We start from the raw sequence: 26,190 nt of genomic DNA, 5'->3' as shown, positions 1-26,190 counted from the left end.
CTTATTTATAGAGTTCTGAATCCTGAGAAATTAGGAGTCATACTCAGAAGAAAATTAGAAACTGTGAAATGAATTTTTAATTGTTTATTGAATTACCTATTACTATAATACATGTACCAAGAAGCCTAGGTCAACTTCCTTTCACATAATCAATCACATTTATGCAACTACTGGCATCTAGTTCAAGGAAATATCTATAATTTACTACATTTTCAAGGATGTTTATATCCAAATCTCACACAGAGAGCATGAACGGCTTATAATTTTTTTTTTTTAAATCCTATCTTGTTTAGCCAAGTCACTGAATTAAATCAGAGCTTAGAAAAGAAAGAAAGATAGGTTGCCAGACAATGAAACATATGCCCACGGTAGATAAGTCGTCCAAGCAGTCAACAAGGGTTGCCGCATATTTTTTCTTTTGTCATTAATGAGAACATTTACAATACATGAAAATCTGAATACGACTAATAACCCATTAAGTAATTATCAGAAATCACTCAAATCAGTAGAATTTTTTTCGATTGTTAACTGCCTCATGACCATAAACAATTTATATTAACTTTAGCCTCTAAAGCAATCAAGGGCCATAACTCTGGCCGTAATTATCGGAAATGGTTGAAAATTAATAGACTTCTTTGTCTCATGACCTTAAACCCTGTGTATTAATCTAAAGACAATTGGATACTAACTTTAGCCTCTATAGCGTCCACAAGATGTTTCCTCAATGTGATCAAGGGCCATAACTCTGGCGGGGGCTGTCGCAAATCTGTGAAAATCAATAGCCTTCTTTGTCTCATGACCTGGCAGTTATTATCGGAAATCGTTGAAAATCAACACCTTCTTCATCCCATGAACTTAATCACTGTGTGTATTTCAAATCAATCAGATATTATTATTAACTTTTAACAGATGTCTAGCGTGTCCACAAGATATTTCAAAGTGATCAAGGGCTATAACTCTGACAGTAATTATCGGAAATCGTTGAAAATCAATAGGCTTCTTCATCTCATGACCTTAAACACTATTTATAAATTTAAAGCCAATCAGATATTAACTTAAGCCTCTAGAGCGTCTACAAGCAATTGTGGACGCCGGACCGACGGATGGAGTGACCAACGAACAATATACGACCACATTTCAATGTGGGGGCATAAAAAGGTTTGCTACAAATTGTACCAATATTTGGATTGCAAATATTCTGTCGATAGTTCCCTGCTAAAAATCAAAATAATAGATTTCTTTTTCAAATATATTTTGTTCTGAAAATTTAAGATCTCAACTCTTGAAGAGTACAAATAAGTGTAGACACAGGCACTGAAGACAATAATATAAAGTTCTCCGTACAATTATAGTAATAAGTATTTACTCTTGTATATATGTAGTTCACATTTTATATAATATGGCCTCATTTCCCAATTGTATAAGCTTATACTACATGTATATCAACATTGCCTCCTTCAGTAATAAAACAGAAAAAAAAAAGTGAATGTCACTCAAAACTCAAAAGTACCATGAGTTCACAACAAGATTTTGACAAGTAAAATAATATGAACAGACATTTATTTTTGTAACTGATTCATGGCGACATTTGAGATACTTTCTAAATTAAGATAGGTTGCCAGGCAAGAAAAAAAACCCAGACTTCTATGGGCGCATCATTGATTTCCTGGCAAACCTAGTTCTGCGAATTAATAATCTAAAATTAAACCCAATTTAAACTTAAAATCGTGGCACTCCATTGTCTCAACATTAAGTCCTTCCACATGTTTCTATCTGTAACACTTGTTTTAGAATGAAGTCCTATAGGACTTGATGTTAATTACAGAGCAGATTTACTAGAGTTGATCTACCCGTACCTACTTATAGAGGTGTCACAAAAATTACCCTTTAGTCAAAGTTTTGCACTACTTCATGGAGTTGAACTTTGACTAACAGAAGAAAATGTACTACACAAAGATGGATTCCAACATACATGTAATACAGAGGGTAATTTGAAATTCCCACATTATTAAACAAACAGGGAGCAGGACAATTTCCGGCAGAACAACTGTTGGAGGACAACTGCCGGTGAGGACAACTGCCCGAAAGGACTATTGCCGGCTGACAACCGCCAACGATATTATTTGTTTTTCTGTGTTTATGTTCATTTTGTTGAAAAAAAATACTTTAATAAAGAATATTTAAGTATCAAAATAATTAAATATTCTTTATTATTATCATACAGCACTAATTTTTGAAAAGAATTATTTAGGTTCAGTTTACTTCACATATTGTCTATACACATGTAATAGCACTCGCTGAGTTAATGACTCAAAATTATCACACTCACAGGTGAATATTATATGAAATACCACATAAATATTCCAAAACATGGCACCTGTTGAACTTACGGACATAGATAGATACATGACACGGCTCATTTATGTGTGGTTTAATGGTCGAGAGCGAGACATTAAGTAATATATATTGAAACAACATGAGGGACGTCTGTTCCGATATGTTGTTTCAATATATTACACAATGTCTTAAGCTCGAGACCATTAAACAACTTAAAATACAGACACCTGCTTTGCAATGAAATATCACGCGCCCTCACAGGTCCAAAATTTCAACTAGTATAAATAATGTACGCTTGGCACATTGCCCGTACCATTATTTGGAATAATGAAACACCAACTTCAAAAAATAACGTAATCGTTTCACTTTTATTTTCAAGACTTTAATAGTTTTGATCAAGCATGGTGTATAGATTTCATTCCGTACCATATATATACATGATACATTACATGGGAAACAACTCCGCTCAGAATTCGGACTATAAAAAGTAGTTTGCTCTCTTGTGTTAATAATTTCTACCAGCATTGGTTTGAAAAAAATATTACCTATATATCTTCTGTATATCGACACAGTCACGCCTTGTCAAACCATACTATGCCAGGTTACATCCACTATCTAGATACACCATGAACTATTGAGTATACTATCGTCTTATACTTATTAACATGGAAAAACCTGCCATTTTGAACTCCTAATAAAACCGGAAGTTACACATGTATACTTCAAGATCAAACTTTGATTTTGGGGACATAATACTAAAATATGCAAATGACTACGAAAAAAGTCACTATAGAACCTAACAGAAGAAACATTTCCAGTTACATGTGACGCCCAAACGCACCAATAGCTACCGCATGGAATGCAGGTGATGCTTGGGATCATCATGGGGGTCCAACCCAAGATTTGCACGACTCTGACTTTGAATGTTACAGTCATTGTGGCATTGAATTCCAGGGTGGAAACATCAGTTTAATTGTTTTAGTGACCAGAAAACAAATTTTGATATGCGTCGGCTTACCCAAAATGAAAGGTTACGTGCCCTTGGCATGCTACAGATCGGCACAACACAGGCGGTTGTGGCGCGGACGATGAATGTTTCTCAGTCTGTCATAAGCAGGCTATGGTCCAGATACCGTGATACACAATCTGTACAGGACAGACCACGCTCAGGTCGACCAAGGGCGACAACTCAAGCCCAGGATCGATTTATCCGTACCTTGGCCTTGAGAAATCGTGTCATCACAGCAAATCAGATCAGCGCTCGTCTTCAAACAGACACTGGTGTGAGAGTGAGTGGCCAGACGATTCGGAATCGACTGCATAGGGGTCACCTTCGCGCCCAACGTCCTCGCGTGATCCCTTGTTTGAGAGATCATCACATTCAGGCAAGACGTCGTTGGTGTAGGGATCGTCAACACTGGGATAATCGACGCTGGAGCAATGTGATGTTTTCAGATGAGTCAAGGTTCACTGTTGATTTTTTGGACAGACGTAGGAGGGTGTGGCGTCGTCGAAACGAGCGCTTCCAAGACGTTAACGTCATCAGACATGATCGATTTGGGGGTGGTTCTGTTATGGTGTGGGGAGGCATCACTGTTGCTGGAAGAACGGCTTTACATGTTGTTGCAGGGCGTGTTACAGGCCAGTACTACCGGGACAACATCTTGGCAGTCCATGTTGTGCCGTTCGCACGACGTCATGGCCGCCGTTTCATCTTCCAGGATGACAACGCAAGATGTCACAGGGCCAGGATCGTTACAGGTTACCTCCAACAACAGAACATCACCACATTACCTTGGCCAGCACTGAGTCCCGACCTCTCCCCCATCGAGCATGTCTGGGACATGCTTGGACAGAGGTTACGTCAACGTCAACAACGTCCTGCCAATGTCCAAGAACTTGCTGCTGCGTTGCAACAGGAATGGGACAATCTGGACCAAAATGACCTTAGACGTCTCATTAGGAGTATGCCACGTCGGATCAATGCTTGTTTGGCAAACAGAGGAGGATTTACCCGTTACTGACTTGGTTGTGATGCTGTGGTAACTTTGCTGTTTGACCCCGGGTATCATTTTACCCTTATAATGGTCAGTCTGTGCCTTACTTAGTCTAACGATCATTTGGAATAAATCGATGAATGTGAACTTCATTTCATTTTGTCATTTGTTTCTTCGTCAGTTTCATTAGGTGACTTTAATAACACTTAAAAATCAAATATCCCCTACTTTTTTTGAATAGTATAGTTGTTAGTACAGGTCAAGGTAGTCTAATATGTATAGGTCAAAGGTCATTGAACTAAAAATTCACGTGATAGTAAGCTTTTAATATCAAAAAATTTCAAAGTGGAACCGGAAGTAAAAAAAGCGAAATTCAAAAATCAGCTCCCTAAGAATTGTTGCCACCCACATTGGCTGGCTTCAAAACAAAAAAAAAAGTTTGTAAACTTGATCTTAAACAGTCCATGCAAATTTTAAGTCAATGGGATATTAACTTTAGCCTCCACAAGATATTTCAAAGCGATCAAGGGTCATAACTCTTGCGGTAATTATCAGAATTCATTGAAAATCCATAGGCTTCTGCATTTATTTACTCTGTGTACAAATTTAATGTGAATTGGATATTAACTGTACTGTAGTCACCACAGTGTCCACAAGATATTTCAAAGAGATCATGGGCTAGAACTCTAGCAGCAATTACCGGAAATCGCTGAAAATCTATAGGTTTTTTCATCTCATGCCCTTAAATCTAAAGTCAACCGGATATCAATTTTAGCCTCTAAAGCATCCAACAAGCAATTGTGGATGCCGGACCAACGAATGGACAGGGACGACGACATTATACGACCACATTTCAGAGAGCCCACAACATTTTTCTAACTGATCAAGGTAAAACATTCTGACAGAAATTGTTGAAAATCAGAAGGCCTCTTCATCTCATCAATATAAACAGAGTGCCTATAAATACATGTATAAAGTCAATGGGATGATTACATAAATTTAGCCATTCGACATCCAAAAGCAATTGTGGATCATGGACAGACAACAATATACATGTACTTGTAATGTGGGAGTATCAATATGGAGTAAACTATATCCATGCCCCTACTAATTCTGCATGGTGTATAATAAAATAAGGTCATGTGAATTTATGAATATTGGCTACAAATTCACAAAGCATTCTCAGACTCAAGTTCAGAAACTACTCAAAATTGATGGCCTTATATTAACTAAAATATAGCCCTTTATAAAACTTTTGTTATTTTAATGTATCAATAAGAAACTATGTTGAAAGGTTTGTGTTTCTGGATCAAAAATACTTCTCATGAACAGTGACTGAAATTGAGTAAATTCTTAACTTAAGTCTGAGAATGCTTTGTGAACTCAGGGTCAGGTTGGATGAAACAAGTCAAACATCATTAGAAACAGAAAACAGTATGATTCAAATTATTGCTATAGAAAATAAGGTAAGAAAAGTCCATCTAATGATAAATTTTTAGACATCAAACATATCAAGGACAATAACTTTGTAAGTAACAATCTAATGTGAACACCCACATCTGTAAATGCATAGTCAGATGTCTATGGTCAGATGACACCAAATAAAAAATATTTGTTCATGTTAACTTTTCTCTTTAAAGGGACAATAACACTCTTGCTGGCTTGACAGCTCCAGAAAATAAAAAATAGCCATATTCTAAGTACTAGATGTGTTAGTGTCCTACCTGTTGTGTAAATTATCCATTAAATCCTATTTTACTTGTCCAGAAGGTTCAAAAATATTTTTAAATCCAAGTCACATTTGAAAAGCTTTACGTCAGGCTTTTCAAATCATTTAGTTGAATTTTTCCAATTTTTTTAAATTAGGTGTGTTAAGATGAAATTTGTATCATCAATTAATTGGAATATTGTAAAATAGTACAATTTGTTGACCAGAATAAAGATTGGGACATATTATTCAGTTACAACAAGAGTGGTATTGAGCTTTTAACCATGCAAAATCAAATTAAATGTTGTTATGAACTGCTTTCAATCAAAAAAATAGAAAACAAAAATGTAATAATTGCATTTTCACATAAATGGAAAGAGAATGCATTAATTATCAATTCAAAAATCATGATAACATAATGGAATGGGAAGTAACTCTTGTATAAAGTGTTCAAACTCAAAGTAAATAATACGTTACATTTCATGGCGAGCCAGCGCCATACTCACTGAGCCCCTGTGGGTTTCAACCCAAAAATGGCAAATGTTAAATTGTAAAGCAGGGCGTATGTCGACCTTACAACTGAGAGCAATTAGAGTTTCGACAGCTGGGAGAAACTGGCCTCAATTGAAAAAGATTGCCCTGAGAGCATCTTACAACTCAAAACAACTACATGTATAGTTCCAGAGTTGAAGCCATTTCTTAGTCCCAAAATGTCCTATTCTGTGTCAAGTGGACGTTAAACTCAATTTCTCTCTCTCTCTGAAGCTATTTCTGCAACTCACTTCAACTAGTTGCCGTCGACATGAGCCCTCTTACAATTGCCGTCATCTTGTTTCCAAGGAAATAACATCACATGATAAACAAAATGAAACTACAACCCAAGCACATACTTATACATTGATTTAAACATCTAGTAGATTAATGTGTTTTGCTGTCCTGGTTTTTTTTTCAAGAATCTTAACAAAAAAAAAAAGAATTATTAAAATCGGTCAAAAAAGGAGCTATCTTATATAGCAAATAGATTGCAGCAAGCAAAATTTCCTGGTTTTTTAAACAAATTGCACATACATGTAACCCAGTGATGGGATTTCAAAATTTTAGTTATCGGACATTTTCTTCCCGAAAATAAAGGGACATAACTCTTATCGTTATTTAAGCAGGCGTTTTCAAACCACAATTAGGAATCACATGTCAACAAAATATTCAAATTCATACGTAATAAAAAAAATTAGATGCACCTCGTAATTTCTCATATTTAATTCCCGTATGGTATTCAAATTCATGTCGATAATATTCCTAAAAAATTACATGACATCGTAATACCATAGAATGAAAGCGTGCCGTATTTATCGGGTCATAAGTCGATACATTTTTCAGCAAAGTCCGGCATTCGTCTTATTCTCCGTTTCGATTTATATACGGAAGGTAAAAAAAATGACATCCCGAAATTTATTTGGCCGTAAACCGTAGTAAACGTCGCTCTAACACAGAACGAGCGAGTGACACCAACTGCTAAATAATCCCATTCGACTCTAAGCACGCGCTATCGTCTAAAAACAATTACTGTAACTACTTACGTTATTCCAATCGAAATATTCGTCAACATTTCTTAGCGTGTTTATTTATTTAAAAACATAAACCCCATTCAAAATATGATCATAAATCCGACAATCTTTTCTGCCGACATCAGACATATTACATTTGGCATGTTTACACCTCTTAATTCCACGTGTCTTACGAGATTCCTACTTTCATTTTGCGTGTGTGTGAAATAGCTTTATTTAACTTCGGCTTCCACTGAAGAAATATCACAGACAAGTTATCGGACATAATGTATATTGATTTGGGGTGTTATATACTATTAGGATATGCGACATATATGACTAATGTCTACGGCCGACATCAAGGAGATTAAAACGAGGGACAATGGAGAAATCACGGGTTAATCACATAGATTAAGTTTATTGGATTGATATATAGTTCGACAAAGAGAAACAATGACTTCTGTTCAGGATTGAATTGATGAATTGTCCGACAAAGAATTAAGTCTGCCAATCAAGGCAGATTAAGTAGTTAATCAAGGTAGGTGTATAGACGGCATAAAACGATAAATACCTAATCAATCCAACCTATTATCAACGATAATCGGATTGAGTGGTAGTTATGCACTCAGTACACTATATTAATTTTGGAATTTTGAATATTATTTACCATGTCTTGATGTCCGATTGGGCATATTCCTGGTCGGACAATTTAGGACGTTTGGAAAATAGCGTCGGACATGTCCGGAATATACGGGCAAAATCCCATCACTGATGTAACCTATGTTTACAGAACGATTGTGGTAAAACTTTCAGAATAAGCACCAAAATTTTACCCGCTTTCAAAGTTCGACAGTTTTTTTTAAACAAGCAGTAACCATGCAAGATGAAAGAGATGGGCAGAGAACAACCTCAACAGATATGTTGCCAGGCAACAAAACATACGCCCACAGCAGCTAAATCTTCCGAGCGGTCGTCAAGGGTTGTCGCATATTTATTCCTTTGTAGGTAATTGGGGGCCTTTACAAGACATTTAAATAATGCATATAATTTTCAGAAAGATCGGATGATAACTTCTTGACGTTAGAGCGTTCACAAGGATTAATAAAGTGATACAAGAGCCATAACTCTAGACGTAATAAAAGGAAATTGCTGAAATTCATAGGGTTCTTCGATTTCAGTAATCTAAAAGATAGGTTGCCAGGCAACGAAACATACGCCCACAGCAGCTAAATCGTCCGGGGAGTCAACAAGAGTTGTCGCATATTTTTACTTTTTTCGGTAATTAAACATTTATAATAAATTAAAATTGATAAAGAGTAACAACTAATTAAGTAATTATCAGAAAACCATTAGAATTTGTTTGGTTTTTATAAAGTTCTGCCCCATGCTAATGTTTAGTATAGAAAACTTTTAACATCATGGATTTAGTTGTTCAAGTAATAAAAATTCATTGAAAATCAATATACTTGTTTGTCTCAAGACCTTAAACTCTGTGTATCAATCTGAAGTCAATCGGATGATAACTTTAGCCTCTAGAGCGTCACAAGATTTTTCAAAGTGATCAAGGGCCATAACTCTGGAAGTACCTATCAGAAATCGCCGAAAATCAATAGGCTTCTTCATCTCATGACATTAAACACTGTGTATAAATTTGAAGTCAATCGGATATTAACTTTAGCCTCTAGAGGGTCCACAAGATTTTTCAAAGTGATCAAGGGCCATAACTCTGGCAGAACTTATCAGAAATCGCCGAAAATCAATAGGCTTCTTCGTCTGATGACATGAAACACTGTGTATAAATTTAAAGTCAATCGGATATTAACTTTGGCTTCTAGAGCGTCCACAAGATTTTTGAAAGTGATCAAGGATCATAACTCTGGCAGTAATTATCTGGAATCGCTGAAAATCAATAGGCTTCTTCGTCTCATGACATTAAACACTGTGTATAAATTTAAAGTCAATCGGATATTAACTTTAGCCTCTAGAGCGTCCACAAGATTTTTTGAAGTGATCAAGGGCCATAACTCTGGCAGTAATTATCAGAAATCGCTGAAAATCAACAGGCTTCTTCGTCTCATGACCTTAAACACTGTGTATAAATTTAAAGTAAATCGGATATTAACTTTAGCCTCTAGAGCGTCCACAAGATTTTTTGAAGTGATCAAGGGCCATAACTCTGGCAGTAATTATCGGAAATCGCTGAAAATCAATAGGCTTCTTCATCTCAAGACCTTAAACACTGTGTATAAATTTAAAGTCAATGGGATATTAACTTTAGCCTCTAGAGCGTCCACAAGATTTTTTAAAGTAATCAAGGGCCATAACTCTGGCAGTAATTATCGGAAATCGCTGAAAATCAATAGGATTCTTCGTCTCATGACCTTAAACACTGTATAAATTTAAAGTCAATCGGATATTAACTTTAGCCTCTAGAGCGTCCACAAGATTTTTTGAAGTGATCAAGGGCCATAACTCTGGCCGCAATTATCGGAAATCGCTGAAAATCAATAGGCTTCTTCGTCTCATGACCTTAAACACTGTGTATCAATTTAAAGTCAATCGGATATTAACTTTAGCCTCTAGAGCGTCCACAAGATTTTTTGAAGTAATCAAGGGTCATAACTCTGGCAGTAATTATCAAAAAGCAATTGTGGACGCCGGACCGACAGACGGACGGGGGTGACGACAATATACAACCACATTTCAATGTGGGCGTATAAAAATGCATATAAATTTCAGAAAGATCGGATGATAACTTTTAACGTTAGAGCGTTCACAAGGATCAATAAAGTGAAACAAGGGCCATAACTCTAGACATAATAAACGGGAATTGCTGAAATAATGCATATTATTTTCAGAAAGATCGGATGATAACTTTTGACGTTAGAGCATTCACAAGGATCAATAAAGTGAAACAAGGGCCATAACTCTATACGTAATAAACGGAAATTGCCGAAATTCAATAGACTTCTTCGTTATAGTAATCTAAATAAAGCATATAAATTTCAGAAAGATCGGATGTTAACTTTTTTCATTAGAGCGTCCACAAGGTTCAATAAAGTGAACCAAGGGCCATAACACTAGATGTAATAAACGGAAATTGCTGAAATTCAATAGACTTCTTCGTTTCACTAATTTAAATAATGCATATAAATTTCAGAGATATCGGATGATAACTTTTGGAGTTAAAGCGTTCACAAGGTTCAATAAAGTGAAACAAGGGCCATAACTACTAACTAGACGTAATAAACAGAAATTGTTGAAATTCAATAAGCTTCTTCGTTTCACTAACTTAAATATTGCATATAAATTTCACAAAGATCGTATGTTAACTTTTGGCATTAGAGTGTTCACAAGGTTCAACAAAGTGAAACAAGGGCCATAACTCTAGATGTAATAAACGGAAATTATTGAAATTAAATAGGTTTCTTCATCTCACTAATGTGAACAACATATATCACTTTAAAAAACAATTGGATGATAACTTTTGACGTTAGAGCGTACACAAGAAATTGTGGACAATGGAAGGGCGGATGGACCAATGGACGGACCGACGGGGGCGACGGCAATATACGTACACATTTCAATGTGGGCGTATAAAAAGGAAACAATTTTTTGTACAATCTGGTGGCATAATCCATGAAGTTGCGATCCGATATGCGTGAACCTACAGAAACCTAGATCTTCGGGATATATAAACATATTTTAAGTTTCATCAAAATCAGATAAAATTGTAACCTCTAGAGGGTCCACAAGATTGGTATTATATACTTTTACACTATTTGCGTACAAGGAGCTAGTGGCCATTCTGTCGGGCAGTTTCAACATGATTTTTACGAAATTCAAAATCATCCATCATTATGGTGTAACAATGATCTATTTAAACGTTTTTTAAAATCGGATAGAAATTAACGGTCTACTCGTATTACGTACTAAAACTGCCAATGGTTCCCTTTGTTGTACGGCAATGTGTACAAGGGACCGCAATTTTTGTCCCATCTGAAGGACTGAACAATGTACCTTGCCAGGCCCTCCATTCTGCACCAGGGACATGAGGAAACCACAAGGAACTGTCTTGGGCAATACCAATAGCGAACCTCCTGTTTAGCGAGGCAGCACCTTACTCACTGAGCCACCACAGCTTTTTTGAAAAATAAAAAAAAAAGATTAAGATTTTCTGAAAAACCTGCAAATTAACATATATACACATTTTTTAAAATCGGACAGAAATTGACGGTCTACTCGTATTAAGAATTAAAACTGCCAAGTTGATGCACGGCAATGTGTCCCATCTGAACTACTGAACATTGTACCTTGCCACGAGGAACTGTCTCAGGCAATACAGGTAGCGAACCTCCTGGTTAGTGTTACTCACTGAGCCAGCACCACTCTTTTGAAAAATAAAAGTAAGATTAGATTTTCAAAAAGGCCCAAATGTTCTTAATGCAAATCTTTAAACTATGATACAATCATTTTACTTTAAAACAAGGCCACATGAGAGCTTTAGTTTTAATGGTATTCAATGAAGACGTCATGTAGACAAAAGATGTGTTATGTAAATTCAATGGCAAACAATTACATGTTCAAACTCAAATGTCTTATTTTCAGAGTAGAACCCAAAAGCACATATTTTGGTAAACGTTATGGTTAAAACATAACCAATATCAAAGGTGCTGTGCCATAACCTATCAAATTAATCTTTTTTTAAAGTTGCACAGAACATTTGTTTATAAACTGATTTTATGCACCAAATGACCCAATTTATCGTTTGTCATGACATTTTACCTGATTTCAAAGTCTTACACTTTTTTTTAAAAAAAACCATCAATTTTATGACGTCACTTAAAAAAAATTTATGTCACATATAAAAATTCTAAACGCGCCGATCGATTGCAAATTGTGAATTCTTTCCAAAAATATGACAATATTAAAAACTGGATCAAAATTGTAGGACAAGTAGCATTTTGAAGACTGACTTACATTTTCTAAATTGTGGCATTTCTGGTGAATTTTAACTTTAAGAGATTTCTGTAAAAAGTTGATAGACGACTCATATTGACAAATACTTTCAAATAAGGCAAAATTAAAGAAGTTGAAAATCTGACCTCATCTTCAAAGGGGAGATAATCGGAAAATTTTTGTTGACATTTTTGGCATAATCCATCCATTTGTAATGTATTCTGCATGCGTCGTAAAGGCCACAACTCCACAACATAAAAGTTAAGAAATACGAACAGCTACAAATTGGTGAAAACCTCTTTCAAATTGGTTGAAAAACAAAAGAGTTTCCTTTGATGTCTAATATCAGTCTATTTTCATCGATGACATCACTTCCTGTTATCATTTTTAAAGTTTTAGCTATTCATTCACGTTTCGAACCTTTTGGATAGTGTAAAGTTTAATTCTATAGAATATGTACTTTTTCCAAAAGCCCAATGGAAAAAAGATATAAAATAATAATAATAATCTGAACGAAAACAATAATTATAAAAACTAATGAAATGGGGTTTAACCTCCTACCGTTTTGCTACGACTGGGCTAATGAACCCTGCCATACAGTGAGCTATGAGGGAAATTCTACCTGTCGCTACATGTACGGCCTACTCTTATATCGAATTCCAACTGCCACAGAATCCTTTACATGTACGTGAACACCAATGTGTACGCTGGTCGCTGGATCTTGTTTTTTGTCCTATCCAAATGACTAGACAGCTGTCCTTGTCAGGCCCTCCCCGTCCTGCACCAGTGACAAGGGGAAACCATGCCAGAACCTTCTCGGCTAATATCAGGAGCAAACCCATAGCCTCCAAGCGAGCGAGTGAGCGTGTTACTTACTTAGCCACTGTATTTAAGAAACGTGTCATGTGACTTTATAAATAGGCAAAATGGAATCGAACAAAGGCATCCGCTTTCAAATGCCAATGATGTCGACAATAATGTAGTAATAGAATTGTGCCAAGACTGACCATGCCATTGCGGTGCTTCTTCTAAGGTATTCGCCATTTTGTTGATCATGTGATGAATAAATTAACAGTCATGTGTTAGTAATCGCTATATCAGTTCGGAGTCATTATGGGGACTTTGAATGCAGTTCCTAAAAGTTGCCCTTATGTATGTACATGAATGGCATTGCCATTCTTTATTTGTTCCAAATGCCATTCCATAGTTTTGCAGATACTATAGCTTATTTCTCAACTGAAATGCCCTAGCTAGAACTAGATGTATTGTACTAGTTCTAGTACTGTTAGGCATTGTAGCACAGACAATATGTAATATTATTCTACTTTCAAGAAAATATAAGATTATAATATAAAAAATGTCATTGTTTTATACAATGTTTACAATACAGTTTTTTTTTTTTTTTACCAGCTGCAACAGAAACAATGTACATGTATAATAATTGTTGGTGTCTAAAGAAGGCATTATAGTACAGACTTGAGGACTGTGAGGTCATGATTTTTATGCTCTTTAATTTTTGTATTTTATGCATACATAAATAGTGGCATAAATTTTGTACAAATGAAATGAAATGGGGTTTAACTTCCTACTGTTCTGCAACGACTGGGCTTATGAAGACGGGCATATGCCATGCAGTGTGCTATGAGGGAAACTCCAACTATCAGGAGTTCTTTTATGTGCAAGCCAAATGGGGTTTAACTTCCTACTGTTCTGCACCAACTGGGCTAATGAAGACGAGCAATGGTTCTTTTCATGCACGCCAAGGTATAGGCCTACACAGGACCTCAGTTTTTTGTCCCATCCGAACGACTTTATGTTGTCGCTTGCGATGGCCCTCGGTCCTGCACCACTGACAAGAAGGGAACACACCCGAGAATCCCAATACCAGGATCGAATACGGCATGTGTACCTCCAGGTTACTGAGTCACCATTTAAGCTTTCCCAGTTTTAACAAGTGTGATTCCACTCCAGCTAGTGAAGTGGTGTACCAGTACGGCAGTAGTTTTTTGTTTATCAAAGTAATGAAAGTTTGTAAACCCTTGCTGTTGATCATGCTGGTCTCGATAGTCGAAGCATGGTAATGCCAACTCCCAGTTTCTTGGGTAAAGGATAAGGAAATCCCGATATATTCCCACCGGTACCGTATTACTAGATGTAATCAATGTTTGAATTACTCAGTAATGTACCTGTACTTAGATCTACACCCAAAAGCTACATGTAACTACATGTACATGTAATTTTGAAAACAAATTGGGACTTGAGATTGAAAAAATCTGAATGTTGTTGGTGTTCCTCTTTCTTATGACCAAATGAACAATCAAACTAAATCTGAATTGTGGACATTGCAGGTGAGGTAATGACAATACAATTACAATGGGGACATTAAAGTAGCCATTAATATTGTTGATGTTCATAATTTACTGTTACATATCTATGTTTACCAAGGGACCAATGGCAAAATAATTTACCAGGGGCAGTAGCCTAGATGTTAAAATTTCAGTAGGCCAATAAAATTGGTTATTAAAACTCTGGTAAAGAACATGATGGTTACAGAGGCAGTAAATGCCCTGACAGGCTTCTACAATCTCAATAAATACACAATCACAGCCAGTTTCAACAAATATAAAAACTATGCTAATACTAGTCTGTAAACATGCATAAGGTTAATGTTTTAACGTTAACTTAATTGTGATCAGATGCAAACCAAAATTTCAATTTTTTTCAATATCGTAAAACAAGAAATTTATGCATCAAGATATTAATTTATTAATGCAAGCTGGCTTGGGTTGATACAATTTATACCCCCTGCCATTTATTCACAGGGTTACTCTTTTTCAAATGAGAATTGTGGCTTCTTAAGCCATTTTAACCATGGAAGTAATATAATAAAGATAGACTATTATAAACAGGTAGGCATACATGTAATCCATAAGCATAACATGTTAACAAGGGATATTGATTACAGACTACCAGGTTGATAATACATACTGTCACTCTATTAGATGTTGGTGTTCTAAAGTATATTTTATTGTACTATGTAAAGTGTTATGTTTGATGTAAATGAGTACTGGAAATTCTAGATGATTGCATCAATTTCTTGTTTTATATTACCATACTTAGTTTTTACCTGGATCATTGGCCTTCTTTTCCAAAGTTTGAATTTCTGTACAGTCCAATAAACTTTGTTGTAAAACTTGAACAAGGAATTTGGCTTGTGTTAGAGTCAGTTTTTTCAGCAGTGAATACAGGGCTACTGTTTGTTCACATTCACTCCAATTATTAAACCAATTAGTCACTAAACTCACTTGATCACGAAAATTATTAGCCTTCATGATGTCAAAATAAAATTGCACAGCTATTGTCCAAAAGAAAATAAATCAAAGGCACTTCTTTATGTCTTTTTCACAAATCAAATTATCAGAAGTGGTCGAAAAATGTTGAAATCTGAAGAAACTGTTCAATGTAATCGTCAACTGTTAAACATGTTATGGCACATCACGAATGATCAAGAGCCTGAAAGTAAAAACAAAATTCATTTCATTAAATAATATAGACAATTATTCAAATGACAACACTGTTTGCATTAACCAACCAACCATTTTATGATAACAAATAACATATGATTACGATATTATCATTCAAACTCTGCGTTCCACTTTTATGGAGCATTTATTTAAAACGTAATTCAGCATTTATGTGAAACGTATCTCAGCTGTACAATTCTTCAACAATCTGAAATTAAAGTGTAAGTTTCTCTACATTTGCAATGTGTCTGTAGATGCCAGGAACTGGGCCTACTTACAACAGGTTGGCCAAAATATCCACCATGGCTTAAGCGAATTGGGCCTGAGCCCCGGGCAAATCACACTATGTTGCCCACTCCACCAGTGTCAAATTAACCAGCATGACCTCGTGAATGTTTTTTAGAGCATAAAATTTGGGCCCTGAACGAATTTGGCCTCTAGCAAATTTGGGCCCAAACCTATTTTTTTTCCCCGAGCAAAGCAAGGTATCCTGCTAGTACTTTATATACTAAACAAAAAAACAAAAACAAATTGACTCAATTTGTACTCTGGCTTTACTTCAACATCTTTCATTTTCAAATACAGTAGAAGGTTCAGTTTGTTTTTCAATCCTTACTAATTACTAAGAGAGAGAGAGAAATGGGGTTTAACGTCCACTCGACACAAACTAGGTCATTTCGGGACTAACATATGGTTTAATTTTATTTCAATAATTCGCTTGCGCGTAGGGGTCTTTAGAAGTAGGAGGAAACCGGAGGACCCAGAGAAAACCCACGAGGTTGGACAGGCGACCCTACTCCTTGTCACGTACAACCGGGGATTCGAAACCACGCCAGTTGACTCAATGACAGACTTTATGATACAGCGCGCACGTGCTAACCATTCAGCCATCCAACCCCCCTAATTACTAAGAAGTGGTTATATAGAAGTGTTAATATACATGTAGGCTATTACCGGTAGTAATATTATATAATGTAATCTTCTTGAGCAATGCTTGAGATAAGGTCACCTTAGTCTAGTACAATGTACATGGACAACACAGCTGTTATTTGAAATGTTTGGAACATCCATGTTGTACACTATTGTCTTTGGGTTGGAATTATTTCAGTTTTGTCCCTTTCCTGTCTTGTCACTTTAATAATACTATATAGAATCAATTAGAACTAACATCCATTACTTATCTTATATTATTATTATAATTCTATCAAGATGAACATTAGACATGAAACTGACAGATTTCAATTATATCTGGCAAGACACAATTAGCTCATGTATTCGACAAAAAAAACTTATTTGTATCTACATGTAAGTACAGGTTATGGTGGGGGGGGTTTATCTCAGAAAAATAAATCTTATATCGTGTATTTGAAGTATTTTGGCTTTGGTGATCTTCACATGTCATCCAAAAAATGTTTTTGTTATGGAGACGTATGATTTGATTATACAATTAATCGGAGAGATCAAATCAGATGGCCATTTGTGATGTGAATAAAGTACAGGCAAGTTCTAGGTTAAACATACATTATACAAGAACTAAATGTGCCTATTGCAGGTCTTTCTTTAGGCCTGAAATGTTATATAAACTATTAATTAAACATTTGGTAACAAAACAAAACCATAATCAACTCGATGGCATCAGATACTTGAGATTTTAACTAGATTAAAATGGTTCGCCATTTAAAAATTCAATTTAAAAATGGGAAAGCGAGGCTAAGTCCCGATTATACCAGTGCCCTGGTTACCACTGTTCACACATCTTGTCAAAACTGAGAATGAAGTAATTTGAATGAAATTTTCAATATTTTCTTTTATCATCTATTTTTGAATTATTATAGCAAGAATGACCAACTCTTTATTAACCTCTTAACTAATGTATCTTTAATTTACAATACGATATTATTATTGGGAGTCCAATTAATAAAATTTGTTTTGATAAGATATAAAATAGCGTGCTAAATTTCAAGATTGGTCTACAACAGGCATTACTATAGTACCGGTACCTAATGTGACGTCATGGTTCAAGCTGCATAGAAATTTGGTGGAAAGATTCTAAAATTTCTCCAAAATATCTTTCCCAATCGATAATGATTAGATTCTCAACTTTCAAAGAAATATCTTTCATAAATACATGTAGATGAAAAATAATTATATACTTTATATGACAGCCTGGATGACAATTAACATGCTATGAATCATGACTGACATCTGCTGAACATTTTACAATTGTTCAAATGGAATTTATTTAATATTTCTAATTTTACTATGATGAGTAAGTAATACAGAAAAGGTCATAATAAGTGTGTGCGTGTTTGAATGATTTAATAATTTCTTTGTCATGATATCTTAAATGGAAAAAATAATATTTTTTAATATAAAGAATGTGAAAATTCTTGGTAATAAATGAAAACATTAACTATATTTTGATGTAATTGTAAACCAACAAAACAATTAATCATACTGCTGTTACCCTACAGGCACATTTTGTGACTATTTTGATCTGTTCTTTTGTGTTTAGTTTATTACAATGATAAGTCCAATGCTAAGTAGGCCTAATGTTGTGCCACTTTTAGTGAACACTGAATAGTGAAAGGTAGCTCCTAGTCCTCAATAAAATTACAAACTAATATCATTTTCGTATTCAAAACAGAACATTTTAAAAATCAAACAAGTTTATAAAGCACATCGATCTGACTAGCTGCCAAAAAATAGAATAGGATGTAAACTATTTTGGCCTAGATCGAGCTCACATTCAGATTGTTTAGATGACAATTATTCACATGATCCAAGCACTGAAAATATCCCGTTAGTCTTGACTGTTTGGTTAAATCTAAAAATTGTCATTGTAAGGATGTCAGCAGCTTTTTTGTGCATTTATAATATTTAGAATATACTTAGCTAAAAGTTGTTCCACTAACCTAATCTCACATTATTGACATACGACATATTAGATAGTCTACAATAAAAAAGGAGTTATCTACAACAGACTTATTTATCACGATCGGATAGAATTATCGACGTAGATTATACATTTACTCAGAAACAATCCCACTTCGTAAAAACACGATCTATTCCCTTGTGTACATCATTTACATAGTTATTTATTTAGTCAATATCGTTAATACTTACATGTCAAACATGATTATGATGTGAAGTACATATTTTGTTGACGACATGACCCCGGAGGAGACAGTCGAAATAGACTACTATTTTTAAGTCCACATGTTAGGCCTATGCTAATGAATGACGTCACTAGATCCAGCAGATATGGAAGGCGAATACCTTTTCAAGCTTGACAAACAAAACAATCAGAGGGCATTGGGTCCCCATTGCAATAATTGACGTGTATTTGTTCTTAAAGAATATGATAATTCCTAAACGTATCTTTAAAGTGAGTAACTTTGATGAAGAATAATATACTTTGACAGGAAATAAGCTAAAGATATCTGGTCAAATGGGGTCATCATAACGTTAAACGCCCCCTGGAAAAAGTATGGTAACACATTCATGCCACTAGTCCGACACGTTACCATGACGTGTAATATTTTTGTCATTTTGTAGCATATTGCGTAGTTAGCGGATATAATATATTACGATGGCCAAGCTTAGTAGAATCTTTCAATAAGTTATCTATATTTTGAGAAAATTACATTAAAGACACAGTCAAGTCATATCAGATAATTCATATAACTCGAGCCTAAAACAGCGAACATTTTAATAATACTTATAAAATATTATTGTATTTACAAATTTGAATCAATAAAGCTGATTTATTATCTTACGGGAATGGAAATTAAAGCTTATCCATAATAAAATGGGGACGTATAATTCAAACTTATATCGCCTGAACAGTACTATAGATTGTAAATGTCGATGAAAATATTCCATTCACATGTATTTACCCTGAACTCAGAATTTCTTTTATACCTAATAATATTGTGTATGTTTTTTGAAAACTATAATACAGTTTAATACGTCAAGCGTGCACAATTGCTTTTGAACACCCTAGAGGCTAAAGTTATTATCCGATTGCCTTAATATTTATACACAGTGTTACTGTTCTCGAGACATTATGCCCTTGATCAAATGTGGTTGATCCTCTTTTTAGACTAAAGATATCAACTGATTGCCTAAAATTTATACACAGTGGTTATGAGGCAATAAAGCCTTAATGCTATACATCTCTTTCAGCTACTGCCAGGGTTATGACTGCTAATTTTATCATCTGATTACCAGTAGCCTACATGTTTTGTATAATAAATGTTAGCACTGGGAAGAAATATAAAGCCAATCAAATCGTCTGATAATTACTTAATTTGTTGTTATACTCTTGGTCAGTCTTTTGTGTCTTGTAAATGCTGCCATTACCCACACCCTCACCCCTCCAAAACCCCTAGACGAGTTATCTGCTATGGGTGTATGTTTTATTTCCTAACAATTCTATTTTGAACGTCTTCATTTGTAAAATAATAATTTTGAATAGACCCCGATACAGACTACTTATCATATCAATTTTTGTCAAGTTTCTGAGATGTAAATAAGCTTAAGGCACGTTATTGTGGGCGAGATTGTAGGTTAGGGTTAGGGTAAGCATTGGAGTTGAAGTTAGCCTTATCAAATAGATCTAACCCTCAGTGGGACAAATGTTTCTTCCCCCCCCCCCCCGACATTTTGGTTTGATCACAAGATCAAAAGTTCCATTGGATGGCCGAGAGATTCTAAATTTAGATTCGAATATATCACTGTCTTTCAAAAGGACTGGCTGGGATTCGTACATTGATCGAAGTTTGAAAATTATGTTTTAGTACCAAAAATTGTTCAATACATATAACTTGTCACTAACTCAGAATGCACCAAATTGAATCTGGTTTTCAACATTTTCTGGAACCTACGCTTTTTTATCTCGGAAATCTCCCCCCCCCCACCCGCCACAAGGTTAATCCAACACAGAGACGGAATATAATATAGAAAGTGGGTTAAACCCTTTTTAACAATAAAATCATTTAAGATATTTGGAATATGATTTTTAATTTGCCAGGAGGGGAAGAAAACCGGAAATCTCTGAGAAATCTCACGCGTCTATCATACTCCGAGCGGGGGTGACCTCTAGATACAGTTGTTGTCTGAGATTGTGAGAGGACATCTGACAATTCATAAAAAGAATTGACTGCCACTAGATAAGTGAACACGAAAGAAAAACAGAAAAAGTCCGTGCATTACCATGTTTTTATAAGGTATAAATGAATATAAACAAGGGAATGTACGGACTATTTCTATTTTTCTCGTGTTCTTTTATCTAATGACATTCAATTATTTTATTGAATTGTCAGTATCCTCTTACAGTCCCATTTAACAACTTTTGGTCTTCGAAGGAATTATTATGTGAACAGAAATTCGGCCGTGTATCTGTTATCACTCGTCACATCAGTCAGTATATAGAGAGATGACTCATGTTTTCCTTTGGCGTTCGTCACTTCCGATTCAGGAAACCTGTATTACTCAGCTATCATAGCAATGATCTCTGGGTTAAAATTATATTTGGAATGTGTTTGACTAGCACCAATATTGTCCTTTAAAGCAATAAAATGTCAGCGTAAAATATAAAAACTAAAGCGAAACCTGTTCTAATTAATAATAGGAGCATTTAAAATTTATCTTCAGGTGGTCTTAGCACCGTACATTTACTTTGGAACGTCGAAAAAGATCTGGCATAACAGAACCAAAACACTTCGAAACCGGTTTCAATAATACGTAAAAACTGTCAAATCAATATCTCTCCGATTTAGTTTTACAACGATTGGTATACATAATGAAACTAATTGTCCGAAAAACAATTGATCACGAAGCCTGTCAAACTTTTCCCCGGTAACATTTACCAATACGGCATTTATATGTTGTAATGCACCCGTCGGTTTTATCTGTGTCCATGTTCCGGTGAAATTCATGAAAACTCATAAACCATGTACAAACTTTTAATCACGTCGTCAGATACGTGTTCTCCGGTCACAGATTAACGTTGGTTTTCCCAGATTGGGATTCCTGGAAATCCACGCGCCTGCAAGCTGGAGCCCAGTCTATTGTTTTTCGGACTATTATTTTCATTATGTAGGCTATAACAATCGTTGTTAAACTAAATCGGGGAGATTCCCCCACCCCCGCTAATAATTTGGCCACAAGTACTCTTTTCTCCGGGTTATTGTAACGCAAGTAATAATGCCGTTAAATACAACGAGGTCTGCTTTTAACAAAGATCGTAGACTTTCAGAAGAAAACCCTGTTATTCCCTATACTGACCCCCGGGTAAAGAGCTAGACTCCTAGTTGCGAGGGCCACGATTGGTTAACTGAACAGTCGATCTTTATTTCAACTCCATCTCACACTCTTTCCACGTGTCCCTTATCCATCAAATAATTCACTGCTATCAGTTATGGCCTTTTAAAATAAGCCATTGCCATGCAAAATATGCCCCCATTTTCCAAGAAATGTATGGGAAAGAGGTAAAATCAATAGAGCTCATCCTCTCATTCAAGATCTTTTGACCCTTAATTGTTAAGCATCATCAAAATGGGGCAACAATTGTAGCCCCGCAGGAGGGCCTAAAAATTCATACATATTTCACATTTTGCGTGAAAAGCAAAGGCTATAGCTTTAGAATGTGAGGTCTGCTGCATACCAAAGTCGAAATCATCCAAGAACATTATTGATCCTTAACACATAGTTTAAGTTTCATCTCATGAATCGGACAAAAATTGTAGCCTCAGGAAGGTCCACCAAACTTCATTCATATTTAACATTTTGCTTAAAAGGCAGGGAGCCAATGCGCACCAAGAGCTAGTGATAGTCGTTTTAGGTTCATCTAAATCGGATAAAAAGTCTAACCTCATGCTTTTATACTATTTGCGTAAAGGGGAGGGACCATTTGACTGTAAATTTCGGTCCGATTTTCAGGATATTCAGACTCAACCATTAATTATGGCGTAACGGTGATATATTTGATCGGTTTTAAAACTAGGATAAAAAGGGTCCACAAGCTAAAAACGTGATATTTCGTACAATCAGTGGTCATAATGTAGAAAGTTACGTTCCAATATCGAAAGGAACCCAGACCTTTGGGATATATCAAAATTGTATGAAAATTCGAAAATGTCGAAATCTTTCGGTTATAAACATACGTTGTCAGTTTCATCAAATCGTATAAAAATTGTGTCTCCTAGAGTGTCCATAATCTTGGTATTATTATGTATATATTTGTCAAGTTCAACACCGCAGGAAACCACCATCGAGTGTGTTTGCATGGTAAGCGATTTAGAAAAGAAATACAATTTCACTTCATTGCTGAGTAATTTCATTAGCGTGCACGTAAAAGATCCCTTGACAGTTGGAATTCGATATAAGAGTAGGCCGTAATACCGCTGTCCTGGCAAAATTTCCCTCAGGGCACACTGTTTGGCGTATGCCGGTCTTCGTTAGCCCAGTTCGGAGCAAAACAGTAGGACGTTAAACTCCATTTCATTTCATTTCCTAGGATGGTAGCTTCCGCCGGCTCTGATTAAAACAGATTTCGCTTTAGTTTTTATATTTTACGCTGACATTTTATTGCTTTAAATCTTCCTAGTGCAAAAACAGAAAAAGAACAAAGGTGAATTAAGCAAGTTTACATTTTTATTGAACGGGTGATTACTTTCGATCATTTTCAGCATGTTTTCATTCGCATTCACTTTCAGTGCAAATTACCTCATTTGACCTTTGACTCCGAATATCGCGAAAACGCCCCAACAGCGGACTGATAACCACTCAGTAAAGTATTCTACGCAAAATTTTACTTTAGAAAAGTTGGGTCTGGAATATTCATCCTTATTACATTAACAATTTATTAAACAATTTATCACAACAATATATTAAACAATATATTACATCAACAATTTATTAATCACAACAATATATTACATCAACAATTTATTAATTTTAATAACTTTTTGTTTAAAATTTTTAATGCCCGTCTTTATTGGCCTAATCTCACCGTAAGAGTAGGATGTTTCAAATCACCTATTCACTTGGTCCATATATTGCACCACACTTCTTCAAAAGCTGGTTGGTGCTTATGGTCTCTTCGTGGTATAACTTCCATGTTGAATAGCTTTCCTTGTATAGATCTGGTCTATCGTTTCTGATGCCGTTTCAGCTTTCCTTCTGAAACTACTTTCATCTGTATTGGCAACTGACTGACCTCCTTATATAAAAGTGTCGACAGTAAATAAAACTGTAGATTGGCCTTCTTTGCTTTTTGGTTGATACGATTATACCACCCTTCCACATCATTATTTGTCCGTATGGTTAAACCAAACGCACCGAAGGCAGTCAATAATTATGATTTAATACCCATTATAATTATATCATACCTGGAGACCCCTTTCTTGAACCTTCCTCCAGACAATTTGTAGTGAAGAACACAACCTTGTATAACCGGATCTTCGAAGATTGTTTGAATTGTAGTGCCTGTCATATTCCCGCTTCAAAATCTACGACGAATCAGTTTACTCCAGGTGCTGTGGGTATAAAGCTGAAGAATTGCCTGGAAAACCTACGAAAAGTAAAAAACACAAAACTACATAAATATTCTGATGAAATTAAATGAATGTTTCACGACTTTTTTTTTTATTTTACAGGAGTTTAAAAATATATATACATACCCTCTTGTAGTCTTACCTAGCATTGCCGGACATCATGAAGAAGGCCAGCAGGAAACTATGAATCGATAGCAGTTGGTAAAATGGCTTGTTGATAACCCTAAAGGTCCCGTCAATATACCATGTCTTAGCTCTACCAAGCAACTGTTAATTGAATTGTTTCCTTTGTGACTCATAGACAGTTTGTTTGGCTCATTGAGTATTGGTTTGACTGGGTTTGGATCTGTTTTGGTTGCGCTTTTAGCCAGGGCTGCGTCGTTATCTTTCTTTTGCTGTCCGTGTCCGTTGAGCCTTGTCAATGGTGCAGAACGGAAGGCCTGACAAGAACAGCTGTCTAGTTACACATGGGCGGCAACGTAAAAGATCCCTTGGCAGTTGAGATTCGATATAAGACCAAGAGTAGGCCGGGCAAAATTCCCCTCATTGCACATTGTATGGCGTATGCCCGTCTTCATTAGCCTAGGCGGAGCGGAACAGTAAGGCTTTAAACTCCATTTCATTTCTTTTCCGGTCGACACAGTAGACAATTTACTCTGGACTTCTTGCACCACAAGCATAGCGAAGGTTGAACTTGGATTGTTAATCGAATTTTTCAGTCAACATTTGTCAGCCTTTAGGACGATCATTTTGTTATGGGCCATTTCCATTCACTTCCCTTATTCTTTTGTTTACTTTCAATCCTAGTACACAGACCTCATCATTCCACTTTCGTAATTCACCGAATATGGATGGAATATCTTCGAAGATGCTGGTTGTTTAAACTGGAAAGGCATTATACCATTCCACAGTCATGCCTCTCTACATACAAAGCCAACTGACCAAACCGTGACACCAAGTTAAGAACTCAGATTTCTTATAGTGCATTCTTCAAACCCCATGCATGATACCCCAGCACCGGTCTCGGCATGACAATTTTGCATATTATTAATGGGTAGATAATGACGATGGCGAGTCATAACAGTTATATTACGGGGTACTGCGGAACTCGGATTTCTTAGTCCAGTATCCAAACACCACGATATTCCAGCACCACTTTTGGCGTAAAATATTATTGGTGGGTATATATTGGTGAAGGCGATTATAATGGTTATAAGGAGAAGAACAGTAGGACATTAAACCCCATTTCATTTATAAAAGCTACCGTGTACCGCAGTAAGGTACAGCCGTATAATATATACTGAGGAGAAGGTAGTACGTTGATTTGTGACACTACGTTGTTTTTAAATAGATGAATTAACTCTGACTTCCACGTTGTGTATATGATCAATTAACTCAGGGACACTGTGTTTTTATACATGTACATGTATATTTATGTATCAAATACAGAAAACTACAACATCTATGATAGAGCATTATGAGTTATTACGAGTATACTATCTAGTCTGAGTTTAACAAGCCTAGAACTCAGACTTAACAGCTGAACCATCTAATTGTCTC

At 35.7% G+C, this 26,190-nt stretch overlaps 1 protein-coding gene across 2 annotated transcripts in view; it reads right to left on the bottom strand.

Moving 5' to 3' along the window:
• Positions 1–19,520, bottom strand: part of LOC126822031 (protein Smaug homolog 1) — a 56,775-nt gene extending 37,255 nt beyond the window's left edge. For both annotated transcript variants that reach the window (XM_050550752.2, XM_050550753.2), the window contains exons 1-2: positions 19,196–19,520; positions 15,673–16,058 (exon numbers count right to left, since the gene is read on the bottom strand). In XM_050550752.2, the coding sequence (XP_050406709.1) occupies positions 15,673–15,877 (205 nt within the window). In that variant the 5' untranslated portion in view covers positions 15,878–16,058; positions 19,196–19,520. The remainder of the gene's footprint in view (positions 1–15,672; positions 16,059–19,195) is intronic.
• Between the last annotated feature and the right edge of the window lie 6,670 nt (positions 19,521–26,190).

Source organism: Patella vulgata, chromosome 5 (assembly GCF_932274485.2).
Source record: "Patella vulgata chromosome 5, xgPatVulg1.2, whole genome shotgun sequence".
Taxonomy (NCBI): domain Eukaryota; kingdom Metazoa; phylum Mollusca; class Gastropoda; family Patellidae; genus Patella; species Patella vulgata.
Note: the sequence above shows the minus strand (reverse complement) of the source record. Positions and strands in the feature narration are given on the sequence as shown.